The sequence below is a fragment of the Ctenocephalides felis genome, unplaced genomic scaffold, assembly GCF_003426905.1.
Source record: "Ctenocephalides felis isolate EL2017-DRISC unplaced genomic scaffold, ASM342690v1 CF-g0.4_SCAFFOLD_01886, whole genome shotgun sequence".
Lineage (NCBI taxonomy): Eukaryota > Metazoa > Arthropoda > Insecta > Siphonaptera > Pulicidae > Ctenocephalides > Ctenocephalides felis.
Genome location: NW_020538040.1, coordinates 156,498,506 through 156,513,365, shown reverse-complemented (window position 1 = coordinate 156,513,365; position 14,860 = coordinate 156,498,506). Strand labels below are relative to the sequence as shown.

At 30.1% G+C, this 14,860-nt stretch overlaps 1 protein-coding gene across 1 annotated transcript in view; it reads left to right on the top strand.

Annotated features, from left to right (window-relative positions):
• The window catches only part of LOC113376103, a 70,399-nt gene that overhangs the window by 12,822 nt on the left and 42,717 nt on the right, over positions 1-14,860 (top strand). The window contains exon 2 of the mRNA XM_026616030.1: positions 251-411. Coding sequence (XP_026471815.1) covers positions 251-411 — 161 coding nt within the window. The remainder of the gene's footprint in view (positions 1-250; positions 412-14,860) is intronic.

The window sequence follows — 14,860 nt, the reverse complement described above, 5'->3', positions numbered from 1 at the left end:
GTAATAAATTTCTGTAAAGTCACTTTTGGATCGGCATGTACATGTGAAGTTACCAATCAAAAAGCATGTAATCATAAAAAATTGATTGCTACTATTCTATTAATAGAAATATGCATGTGCATACCATTTGATCAACTTCATTTAAATATAACTAACTCAATTACTGCATAGGACAATAAAAAACAATGCATAATTCATTCCATTACAAAGAAAAATAAATAAATTCTAATTCTTCGAATGATTGTTGCAGATACGTGTTCTCGGCGCCTACCCAACTGTTGGAATCACTACCAGGTACTCTGATGTTGACAGATTGTTTGGACGCGTGTCAAGCAAATGACACATGTAAAGCTGTCAACTACGAAACGGGTCTGTGCGTCCTATTCGCATCGAATGCTGACAGTCAACCAGGTTAGTAGAGACAGATCTACGGAAGCCGTCAGTTTTTAAATAACTAATTAAAGGATAAGAACCTGCATTTTATATACTTTGCAAAAGACTCCGATTTTTCGAGTTCAGCTAATTATATTGCTTTTGATTTGCATCCGGTACATCATTATTAAATAATCTTAAAACATCTGCTTTTTTAGTTTTTAAAACAATTTTTGTTAGCATGTTTTGTTTCGCAAATCGTTCAATTTGATATAAGGGTACGGAGTACAGATATAAGAATTGAAATTGTTCAACAACTATTCCGTATTTCATATTAGTAACATGAATATAATTGATTATTAGCGCACAGTCCGAATCGAGTCCATGACGAGCATATTCAATCGCAGAGTAAGTTGCGCTGACAAGATTTCGGATCAAAAATATGGGTTTATTTTACAAAATTGGCAGACTTTATTATTATATTTTATACCTTTGTTAATGTAAGCATATATGCAAACGAATTAAACTAAAAACGTAATATTTTTTTATTAAATTTTATACATATGAATGTAAAAATTGTACTTTATAAAACGAGTGATACGAACATTATAAAATATTTCAGTCATACGAAAAGTATTTTATTTTTAAAACATCTATAAAATTTAAAATTAGTATTCTTAGTACGTGCACCGTATAGATATAATAAGTTCTGTGTTCAGTACTGATCACCGTTGTCGTGCACTTTTAAATAAAATACATTTTTAGAACACAAAATAGAATGTAATTTGTTAAATATGTAAAATAATTCAAATTAAATTAATACAATAACTTGTAGGGGAAATACGGACAAAATGGTTTACATGGACAAAATGACACAGTGGCCCTATTTAAAAATTGGCTAAGTTTATTAACGTTTCCGCGACTGAGGAAAAACAAAATAAGAATCTTATCAGATGTTGAGCGTCATTGTCACAGTTTTGTCACAGTAATCTGTTCAAACGTGTTTCGCGCCTTGAAAAGTTCATTTTGAGGGTATGTTTCTCATATATTTCGGGGATATTAATATAAACCACTACTAGTGATTGTAATAATGGTTTGGTAGAATTTTGATTGATTATTCATTTTTGTTCAATTTCGTACAAAATGACATACTTATGCAATGGATAAAATGACATGAATGACATGACAAAAACTACAGGGCTTGGAAAAAAATATTAAAACTTGTCAAAGGTGATTGGTTTTTAATTTCTACTCGAAGTATGCAAGTAATAATTGCTTAAAACAGACCAAAAGATCCACCGGTAAAAAGAAGAGACTTACAGTTATTGCAAAACTCTCTTTTTTGGTTCTGAGACCAGCGAAAATTGGTTACGATGAATGACTTCTACCCTTTGGGTTCATGTTTCATGTACTAATGTCCCAAAAAGAACGAAACAATTTTCTTAAACAAATTCTTCAAAACTAGCATATCAGCAAGCCCTTATCCTAAACGTCACGTTTATATTGCACTTTTCCTTAATAAATATGTTATTATAATTCCTACTCAATTCAAATACTATCTTACTAGTAGTCAATGAACCAAAGATGAAGTAAAAACCATTAAGACTGGTTATATCATTAAATAAATAAATATAGTTGAAAAACAAAACACAATGTCATTTTGTCCATACTTAAGTTTCTTAAAAGGTATCAATTGTAATCGCATTGATTAGTTGTTGGTGGAAAACAAAAATTTTATTTATAAGCAATTTAAATGTTATTTGAATAGCTAAGTATTAATTCCTATTGATTAAGTGTTTCCTCATTTCTGAAGTTCATGCAACTTGCCTTAAGGTAAAATGCGACTTACAGCTACTTATTTTATACACTGATAGCGTCAAAATTCTAAACAACTTGACATTTCATAAAATATTTAGTTTTTTTTTCAGCAATTGCAATTTAAATAGCAAATGATCATTATTTTATACACATGACGAATATACTCGCCAATACACAAAATTTTGTCTTGACGAGTATATTCGTCAATCATAGTTAGCTGGTCAAATAAAGAGCAATCTAGTACAACCAAGATAGTAGTCAATATCCATAAATCTCCAGCATAAAATAACTTTACTACGTCATATATAAATCAGATCACGTAAGTCGGTCTTTGAATACTATATCCTCGATACGGCATTGTTGTCCGGTGGATACGGTAGCTCATACTTGAATTACCGGACTGCGGCCAGAGCGGATTGAATTGAATTACGGCCAGGAGACCGCAGACCAAAAGGTCATAACAGTCGTTCGCATAGTTCGCAATGGTTCGAGACGAAAAGCCTGGCGTTAAGTACGGTGCGGATCCACGCATAATAACCAGCTTGCTTATGTACATAACCGCATTGCATATTAAACTGCAAATCAAACATGCAAATACGCACATACAGAGGCGTTTGCCTCTGTAACTCGAACACACCGAAAGCTTTCTAATAATAACAAGATGAATCGATATTACTTTGCGGTATCACTGAAATATGTGATGAACTATATATTGACCAGTTAACCCCTTAACATAAAATGACGAGCAGAGCCCGCGTGTGATTCTAGGCCAAACGTAAATATTACAGGCATAGTCCGCGTGCGAAAATCGGGCCAGAAGCAAATATTACGCATTACAGGCATGGCCCGGTACAGTAATCGCAAGTATTACAAAAGATATATTTCTACGAAACTATAAAACACAAAATTATTTTTATTTTTGAAAATCTGTACACTGTGTGGGAAAATAGTCACAAACGCTGCATAAGCTTGTACAACTTTGGTCCAACATTTTCGAATCTAAATTGTAAGTTAAGGGGTTAACTGTGATTGACGCATATACTCACCATGCAGAATTGGCAGAATTTTCTTTATTTATGAGTATATACGTCTTCCGTATAAAGACAATTTGCCATTGACAGGTATACTGGTTATGAAGAAGTGGCAGTGGCAAAAACAAAATATCAATAACAAAATGAACATTCTTGAAATTAAATTCGAAGTCAGTCATATTTACTTAGCCTTCCGCGTTTTCATTATTCTGCCTTTTTGTGACAAAAGCATCTAATATTTTTTGCTTTTTACTTTTGCATTGTGCTGTTAAAAGTTCTACATATACGGATAGAGCATCTGTAACAAAGTGCCTTAATCTTGAGCTCTTGTCAAAATTCGGATCATTTTCAATGAGTTGATCCATTATTTCAGTATGGTAGATGTAGCGACCTGTCAACACACATCGCATCTCAACTTGACAGATAAACATTATTTTTGGCTCATCATAGTGACAGCACTGCGCGAAACAAAAGTGCAAGCGTCAGTATTCGGATCTCTCTCTTGTTTCTCTCTGTCGAACTGCCAAAATTATAATTCTTAACACTTTTTCTTTCTCATTGTAAATACACAAATACTATCTACGTTTTATAAATGATAAATATAATCATACATAGTGTTGTTACTATTTCATCATAAATAAAATATATAATATAAAGACTACGAGTTTCTTTATAGACAAACTCCTTTTTACAAACGCCATCGAAAATTCTTTGTGCTCTAACTCTGAATCACTGCTGTCAACATTTTTATTATCTTCTTGTTCAGTTAATCCATTGAGCGCATCATTAGAAAGACTGTGCTACTACTTGAATTAATTATTCGATATCTTGCACATTTTCACCTTCAAAAACTGAGCTTTAATAAAAGAGCGCTAAACCGAAACAGCGCTAAACGAAACTGCGTTAGGCGGGGTAGTACTGTATATTCCGAAATGTCAAGTTGTTCAGACTATTTTGCAGCTATAAATGTATAAAATAAGTTGTCTTAAATAGCATTATTACGCTAGGGCAAGTTGCATAGACTTCTAAAAAAGTAGAAACATTATACTTAGCCAATAAGAATTGAGATTTAGCTATTTAAATAACATTTTTGACTGTTTACTTAAAAAATACTTTTTGCTTTTCATCAAAAACTATTCCTACTTTCTTACATTTACATGTATAATACTTCATTTAATTTAATCCGTTTTCAGTTCAATATGTGTGTAATATATGCTTATGTTAACAAAGTAGTAAAATGTAGTAAAAATATTTTTCAATTTTGTACTGGTTGTTACGTAGTTTTAGTCATCTACTAAACATTAAACCTCAAAGGTGCAAAAATATAATTCAAAATCGAAAAGTCAAAATAATTAATAATATAATCGATTCTAAACGACTTTGCTAAATTGCTATTCAAACAACACAATAAGTAATACAATGTAGGTACAGTACTTTTAGATATAAATTATAACCCTATAAATTAACAGCAACACAGAATCATATTTAAACAGATATTATAAATAATGAATTAAATAGAAATTTGATAGAAGATAAAAGATAGACATTGAACAAAACAAATTCCATTATATCAGGAAATAAATTATGTTTTATTGCAAAACAACTTAAAAAGGATAGGTGATACCATCATTCATATAATATAAATATAAAAAGTGGTCAGATTTATATGATCATAATAAAAATCATTGTGGATTACGAAATGTGGTATAATAAATTAATTAAATGGAAAAATAAATTAAAACGCTATATATCGTGCACCACAATGAAGAAGATATATGATGTCATGTAAAAGCAGTCGTCTATGAATTCACAATTGCTAGTGATATCCAAGCCGTTATTGGCTGCCATAAATAAATAAGTCACTGATTTCGGCGTAATTCGCTCCGTTGATGCTTCTTTTGAGTGTAACGAACTTATACAGACGCTCATTTATATTCATCCAATTGGAAAATAATATAAAATATGAAACGGACACAAAGTCTTGTAAGGCTTTGGTGATATAGTGGAGGATCAAAGGAGATCTCCTGTAAAATCAATAATCAAAGTACTTTGATGCAAAAAACATTTTTTAATATACTTTTTATTTACCTTTCAACATTTGAAAAAAATTATCCAAAGAATACTACATTGGAAAAAAATACCTTGTTACTATTAAAAAGCATCATTTAGTCAATTTTAATTCTATTTAAATGTATTGGAAAATATTATTAAATAGTAATATAAAACATATAATGCTTGTGCCAGAAGTGGATAGTAATAAATGTGCAAATGAATCTGATGGAATGTTGTATACCAAAATTGTAACTAATATTATGTACGAGTACAACCATGCATTTGTAAATTAATTATTAAAAAGTAAATAACTAACGACATCACGTTAAATCACATGAGTAATTTATTTTTCATGAGCCTTGAAATGCATTTATTTTTTCTAATCCTCGATATGTACTCGGTCGGATTGTATATAATTTGGATTTCGGATCCGCCAAAGATCCGCGCCAATCCTATATCTCTGTTTGATAAACAGAAATTACTCGTGCCGATATTTCCGCGCCGTTTAATTGAAGACTAGAGATAGATCTATAAATAATACTTTCATCAAAATTGGGTTTTTCTGTTATCGTGCAATTGTAAGTGCTTCCACATCTTATTACATCGGTATGCGAAACATGATTTACCACTCATTCCGAGCGCACGCTCGTTAAATCGGAAAACGAGATCGAAAAAAATAGCCAGTAGCATAACCAGTAATGGCTAGGAATCATAAAAATAGCTTAATTATTTTTTTATAACTCGGGAGCATTATTATATATCGACGAATCAATAATCAGAACAAACCGCAAATCTTCAGGCTCCGTTATCCTGACCGAAAACCAAGGGCAAGAATACGAAGAGATTTAAATTCTCACATCACAGAAAAAATTGTTTTAAAGTAATTTGAAAATGAAAGATGTGCATATTTATATTCAATTTTATTCTTTTCACACAATGAATTCAAATATTGTCATAACGTGCGACTTTATGTAGATATAATTTTGAGCTACTGTGTCAAGAAACAAATCACTTTTTTCTGCAACTACTGGTTTCGAGTGCGTTCAAATCGAAAAGACTCTTTAATTTAAACATTTGAAACTGAATTTATAATTTATGTTAAATCCACTTGAATAAATTAAAAATATAATTACTATAGGCCGAACAAATTGAATCGGAATTTGATGTTATGTAAAATGTGCTCATTATACTATGAACAGTTATAATGCATTGCAACAGTGAAAAAACTAGATCTTATTAGATAATTATGAGAATTTGAGAATGTTTTATAAGATACAGATATGTATTGTTTGTTTACATAGACACATGCCTAAGGAAGTAATTATAATAAATTCACTAACTGCTGGACGAAGAATAATTTTCAATAACTGCTTATAGATTCATTAAGAATGACGCATTCGATATAGCATCGGTATTTGAAAGGTAAAGGAAAAATAAAGAATGTTAGCTACCAGCTTTTTATCATAAACTATAATACTCTCATAATAATTATATATATATATATATATATATATATATATATATATATATATATTGCATAGATTTATTGCCGATCAAAATAATATACATTTTTTAAGACAATATGCTGGGTGCAAATGCATTTAAGAGATTATCTCCTATGAGATATCTCTTTTTTTATTTTCTGACATTTTATTTAAGATCGTTTGGCCATTTTTTTTTTCAATCTTCGAGTAGGAGATTCCTCGCTTAATTCTTTTAGATATTTTTTTGGGTTACTTAGTAATTTTCCGTGGTATTTTTTGCTCCTTTCTTTTATCATTTCATTAATAGTTTTAATTTTTGAGTCTTTATGTAGAGTGTCATTTGTAACATACCAATGTGCGTTCACAATGCATCTTAAAATTTTCGATTGCGCTCTTTGTATTATTTTTATATTTGAGTTACTTGCGCACGGCCCATAGCTCAATTCCGTATGTCCAGATTGGGATAATTATCGTTTTATATAAAAGGATTTTGTTTTAATAATTATATATAGACTCTATTATTGTCCTATTGCACCCTTGAGCTTTTTAATTTCAATGTTCTGTATACTAAATCTTTTTTCAAAGAAAATACAAATATATTTGACGAAAAAAGAAAATACGAATATATTTGCAATGAGATATGGAAATGGACTGAGATGTCGCCACTGATGCATGTTTCGGTGCAGATTGTGATTTTTTTATTTTTTTTCTTTTGACACCAAAATGCAAAGATTTTTTTTAACTTTTAAAACTTACAAAGTTTTGCAATAAATTATGTCAAATGTAATTATCATAAAAATCGAAATATGTTTCCAATGTCCGCTTACATATCGAAGACTATGGACTTCAATACAATAAAAACATTTGTATAGAAAGTATTCATCAATCAAGTGTCTTGTACTACTGTACTCTATTCAACTAGTTTTGGGCAAAACTTAATTGCCAAACACAAATGAAACTGGGCAAAATCTAGTGTTAAGCAATCTCCTGCTTGTTTCATTATAGCCACTTTGGTCTTTGAAAACCAATAATTGTGTTTAATGTGGAACATAAAAAAGCTTTCAATAAACCATTTCATTCATTTCTCCATGAATTAAACACACTCAAACGTGTGTAAATTTAATGTGTTCTTAACAGCGCACAAAATTATCAGCATATGTTAAACATCATCGAGCGTTGATTTATTCAACAAACATCAACGTAACTCTGATGAAATCTATCCAGATATACGTTCATCCGAAGATTGTTTTGTAATTAAAATCGCATATATGTAATGCAGAAATATGATCCTTTAAAGGCTATGCGATTAACATACGACACGAAAACAGTCGGAACTGCCTTCGGAATTCCTGACGAGGTTCAATACACCTGGCGTCAAGACGAAACGGGACGGTAGAGATCCTGGAGAGGTGCGTGTTCGAACATCTTATCGTGCGATAGATAGATAAGGGTGCATCATAACTAGAGATGTCAGATATTCATTGATAACATCTTAATGTCGATGTCGACGACAGAGAAAAATACGATTATAATTTTTAAGATCGGTACCAGTATCCAAAATTCAGAATAACGACCATACGATGTTGCTCTTTTCAAATGTTAATTTGCACATTTTTGTTTTACTTCTAAACCTAGTGCCAGTTGATAAACATTGAAATGAAGTAATTTGGTAACTGATAAAATATTAGATTATAGTAGTAAACATACATACTACCAAATTCGATTCCATACATAAAAACCAACTAGAAGTTCAGGGTAAACTTTCAAATTGAAGAGAAAATAGCGAGAAGATTCCTAATAAACTTCCATACGCTAACTTTCTACAACGTAAAACTAAGAACCGAATTGATTTTTCATGTATATTGGGGACATGTATGATTTATTTCAACCGTTCAATAAATGCATTTTTAAATTCCTGTAGAGTAGTTATAGTAATGGGCCGAAAATCAAAAATAAAAACTTTTGCATATCTTTACTTTTTTTTCAATTTTTTTTGTATAGCGAAAATAATTCAGATTTTAATTTTAATTCTGACTAAAGTTCTAATATACTTTAAATAAATAATTTCAACTTTGTAATTCAGTTTATATAATTCTCATAAATATTTGACGATGTTACAGTATTTATATTAATCTATTTGAAAACATTTAATATTCCTCAAACATTTCGTTACGGTACGGTAAGTTTCAGCAATTTGCCTTAAGGCACGATGCCATACACTACTAGTTAAATTTTTTAATCGCTAAATTTCAAACATTTTGTTACGGATGTAGCCTAAAACTTTAACGAAACAACCAAAAAAAAGGATATAAATATAATTCCATTAAAAAGATTTCAGAACTGCAACTAACAACCTTTATTAATGACAATATTATTGCCAAAATATAAATTTATTTTATTTAATTATTAATTTTGAGACAGATCATTGATGTTGCTGGATTTGGCAGTAGGAAGATCTAACATGACGATCTAAATTTATATTTTTTAGACCAACATTTCCTAAAACTTGAAGATCATACTAATAATATAGTCGCTCAACTTCTTGAGACTAGTTTTGAGAAGGCTGGAAAAGATGACTACAAAAGGCAATATTCAATGTTACTTTACTACATATTTGTAGAACTAGACTGAATACTAAAATTCAGCACAATAATTCCAATGCATGTTTATAAGTGTGAGTAAATAACTCATAGAATACTATATTCCCATTGCTGTTTTAAAATAGAAAGGATAAAGAGCTTGACAACCTGACATGGTGCAGTAACCATGTCCATTTTCACTTGAAAATATAGATCAAAAATATGTGTCCAATTGAAAATAACCCATTTCGGGCACTGCGGTGTGAAAATGACAATGGAAAATGTCTCTCTCTCTTTCTCTATATATATATATATATTATATATATATATATATATATATTATTTAGATATATCTATATATATATATATATTTATATATATATATATATATATATATATTTATATAATATATATATATATATAATAAAATTGTTTCTTGGGCATCCATCCAGTAATAAAAAACAGTTTTAATGAAAAATGTTTTTATTTATAGAGAACATACGTTTCGGGTCTGGATTTGACCCATCTTCAGTGCTACAATTAAATAATTCAGGGTTACAAATTAAAACAATATAAAAAAATACATAATTAACAGACAAAAATAAGTAAAACAATGTATATGAAAAGTATATATGAAAAACAACCATAAAATAAACAATGTAAAGAAACTCACCATACAAATAAACTTTGAAAAACAACACAAAAACACAAAATTGCACGAAAAATAAATAAAAAGTGAAATAAAAAAAATTGATTATGAAACGTTTAGTTATGAAAAATTTAAAAAAAAAATTGTAAAATTAAAATGAATGATATATTTTTTATTAAAAAAAAAATTTTTTTTTTTTCCACCTCAATTTCCACCTAAAGGTAGAGTACGACTTACTCCAATAATGTATCGAAATCATATGAAACGTCGTCAATTTCTATATTACCACCCCTAACTGTAACTAAACCGATCGCTTTCGCTCGGCACGGGAGAGTCTATACCCGTCCGCCGACGGCCGATGTGGGAAAACTGGCCGAAGATAATAATACTTCCTCATTATGCGTTCAGCGAACGCGTTATCTTAGATATGTGTAACTTGCGCAATCAATCTACCACACGTCGCAACATGCTAAAACGCACCTATTAAACACGCGGACGCACGTATTGTTACCGGCTCGTTCGAATGTCAGGATCAAATGGGTTCAATGGTTCGAAAATTAAAGAAGAAAGAAGTCAGATTTAAACGCCAGTTCAAATTTAATACTAGATATTCGATACTAAACATATAATAAATTTTACATTAATATTAAAATTTTAGACCTCACATCAAATATAAAATCTAGCAAATCAAGCTTAAGATGATTTCTGGTAGATTTGGAAAGAAATTTAAACTATACAATTATGTCATCTACAAATATATAAAAATAAGTCGGGTTTTCCTTCCTGACGATATAACGCACGAACCGATTTCGACAATTTTGCATTCGTTGGAAAAGTCAAAATTAGTGGTGCATGGCATCCTGCCTTAATGCAAATTGCTGGAACTTCACGCACCGTAACTAAGAATTCGAGTAATGATATTAGTGAGAATTATTAGAATTATGCTTGGTTAAGTCAACGAGCATTCTTGCCGCAAAGAATAATGATGTACACACACTGAATTTCACCATTCAATCAAAAATTGCTGGCGATTTGGTGACATACTAATGATACCGACTGGTCTTCCGTTTGACTTCAAACGATTGCAATTTCCAGTTCGCCTTGCGTTCCCAATAACCAGTCGCAAGGCCAATCGCTTAGCGTTTGCGGGATAAATTTCAAATAGATTATTTAGAAAATTATTGTTTTGCACATGGGCAGTTATACATTGCCTGTTCACGAGTTGGAAAATCATCCGCTTTGTTTGTGTTAACGTCAGACCAAAAAACAAAAAATGTGGTTTACCAAAGAGCACTTCAATGAAACGGATAATTTGCGGATTCGCTTTCATTTACTTAAAATTAGAGAAGTTCAACTAAAAAACGCTTCATTTTTGTAATCGAAATAAATTCATTACTGTTGTCTAATAAAATCAAATTTTATCTTTTCAAATATAAAACAAACAAAAAATTTCAACCATCTGGTGGCGAAACGGAGTTCGTCGGGTTTGCTAATTCGTATAAAAACTATACGTGAACCCATATGATCCAGAACTGAAAACGGAATTGAAATTTATGGATGTGGCAGTAGGTCCAATATTGTACTAATGCAAACTTTCAGAATCATTGCTGATACTCCCTGGTATATTTCATAATGCAATTCATAATGATTTGGACATTCCAATCGTAAATGACGTTATCAAGAACTAACTAATAATACAGATCCATTAAAACAAACTGCTGAATTATACAAAAACATACTATACAGATCATTTAATTGAAACTCAATAATAATATAATTATATTTTAATAATAATAGAGAAAATCGGAGATTTTGTAGTTTTCTTTTAATTATTTCAATTTATTGCCATTTGACCCCCAATTTTGGCTTTAGATTCGTGTTCAGCGGTAAAAACTACATTGGAAAACATATGCCGCACACCCAATACAGACAACTTTTTTATGAACCTTTGAAATTTTCTAATAGTGAGGCTTTTCACAAGAATTGGCTAAGAGATTCAATTTCATTTGTATCAATTCAATATTAGTATTCTTCATCTGTAAATCTCTCATTCGAGAGTTTTTGTCATTACTCATCAAGCAATATAATTTATAATGGATTTGTAAATATGTATGTAAGTTTTTGTATAAATTATGTGTTTCTTGTGATCTGTCAAATAGTTTATGAAAATTGTATTATTTGCAAAAGCTGTTAAATGAATATTTTTGAAAAAATAATATTTTGTTATATTTAGACATCATAGGGTCAGCAACAGATTTAATCTGAATCATTTATTCTACGCCGAGAGGCTAAAAATTATATTTTAATTAAATAATTTTGATTCAGATTGATTTGTTGAGAGAGAGAGAGAAAGAGAGATTTGAACAATAAAAATTTGCACGAAATATTCCCTAAAATAAAAACAGAATCAGATTCTATAAAATTTTAGCCTAGCTGTAATACAATAGTTGCAACAAAAAAGCTGCTGTAACAGAAATTAAATGCAACTATGAAATAGCTACAGAATCTAAAACTTTTGCCATCAGATTCCTCGAGTTACTTAAAAACAATCATAACATCACTGGGAAAAACTACTGTCACGCAGTAATAATTAATTGTTCACGCTTTTAAATCCTTCAAATGCTTCACATAGTACGACTATAAATATAATACCTTCTTCTTGATTCCTCAGCTTCTACTTGAAAAAAGTTCAGAAAAACAAAATCTAAATATCAAAACTGTTAAATAAAATTACATTAAATTCAAAGAATGATCAGATAAGCAAACTAAAACTGATTATTGAGTTTTCTCTAATCTAACTAACCAATTATAAGAGTAATTTTAGTCACAAAGTCGAAAAAATATTTCTATCAATTTTACCATAAATTGGCTTGGTATTTTACCAATTTAAAGTCATAAAAAAGTAATAAACAAATCGAACAAGTCAATTATAACAGCAAACAAAGATGATACCATCTATCTCGATCGAATTCTTTTGCACAGTTATGCGTAATACCTCAGACACCTGTTTTACTTTGTGATAATAATAATAGACTGATGAAGTACCTTGGTAATGTCTTCCCTTGCTCGTCAATTAGCTGTCATTGATACGGTTATGCCGACGTTACCTGAGGGGCTGGATGTATCTATTATTATCCTCGAAGAAAAACGCATGTTGAACGCCATTCATACGAACAGTGATAGATACTGCTCAATCAGGGCAATATTTACGTTAAACATAATGCATATGCACACGCAAAAGGTATATGGTTCCATGATATATAATACGGCATGTGTGGTGTCTATGGAAGGCAATATTGTTCTATTAATATTTATGAATCTCTATTAACCAGTTAACTGTGATTGACGAGTATACTCGTCATGGAAACGTGGTAGAATTTTGTGCATTGATCAGTATACTCAAAATCTTTGAGCATTGGCTAGTTAGACTGTGATTTTTAAAAAAAACGTATTCTCAAACTTTAAGATATTTAAAGAATATTTTGAACCTATGTTGGTATACTATAAATAGTTGTAAGTAGTTAACAGTGGCAATTCTGATGACACAAATTAGCATGCAATTCAATGAGCGCGCCACAGTTTACTTGTTCATACCAAAGCATCATCATCAGCAATTCTAGAAGTTAATTCCTTCCAAAAGATATGTGGCAAATAATATTTTGCACAAGCTTCCGGAATCAAGATTAATGAGAATCAGTTCGTATTTCGTGATTTTTTAATTTATTGGTTTTTAATTAGAATCTGTTGATTAGAAAAAAAATGGTCACATTTCATTATATTCACAAAATACAAGTAAAAACTTCAAAATATTCTATCTAAGATTCGTAGCGGTGAAATTCCTAATTACATTAAGCTCCATCCTTATGCATTTAATTCTTTCTATATAATAGTTTTCGTACGCACTAATCTGTTTTAAGTGTTTCTTAACGCTAGCCAAATATATATACAAAACAATTTGTAACAAATGATGTCGAAATTTAATTTCAACAACCTATTATTAATACAGAACAGATCGACATAAGATAATAAAGGTAGAATATTTTTTGTAACCTAACTGCGAATGTAAATATGTATTTGAGCATCCGTACATACGATTTCTGACTGATCTACAGTAGATTAAGGTATTAGTCTTAAATCAAATTGCATGTTAGATCAAAGAAGTAAACACGCAGCGCGTTTTCGAATTCAATTTGCGTCTTATAAGGAAATCTTGTTCAAAATATCAAAAAAAAACACGCAACTAGTGAAAAAACTAGATGGTATTGGGCGTCGCTTTCACATAAAGCATTATGATGACCAGGGCTGAAAATTATATTTGATTAGGTACAAAATATTAATAGAAAATTTGTTACAATGATAGAAGAAACAAGGAGACAGAAATATCATTTGTTCAGACTAAATATTTGTTCTCTGACAATGAATATAGAGTATACTAAAAGACTAAGACTGAAAGACTCTGTATAGACTACTTATTTGTGTCATCTTGAAAAACATATAATTTATAAGAGTATCATCATATACTCAACCTAAACCTGCATAAAATTAAAAAAAGCAATTGCCAATATAATAATTAATTAATTCTCTTAGTTTGGTTCACAAATAATTTGAATGATTTAATGTCATCGACTTATTATGCTTGCGTGAATGTTTCAAAATTCACTAATAAATATTACGATTAATAAAACTCTTCCACTAAAAGTTTTTAATATTTGTTTTAATTATTTTGTCTAAAACAAAAACAAGAACAAGAATAAAATTCATTCAAAAATCAATTCAGTTCAAAATCCAATTAATTATCCCTTGGTCGGACACTACTAAAAGCTAATAACTTAAACGTGCTTGTGATATTATTTTTAACAACAATAAATACAAAAT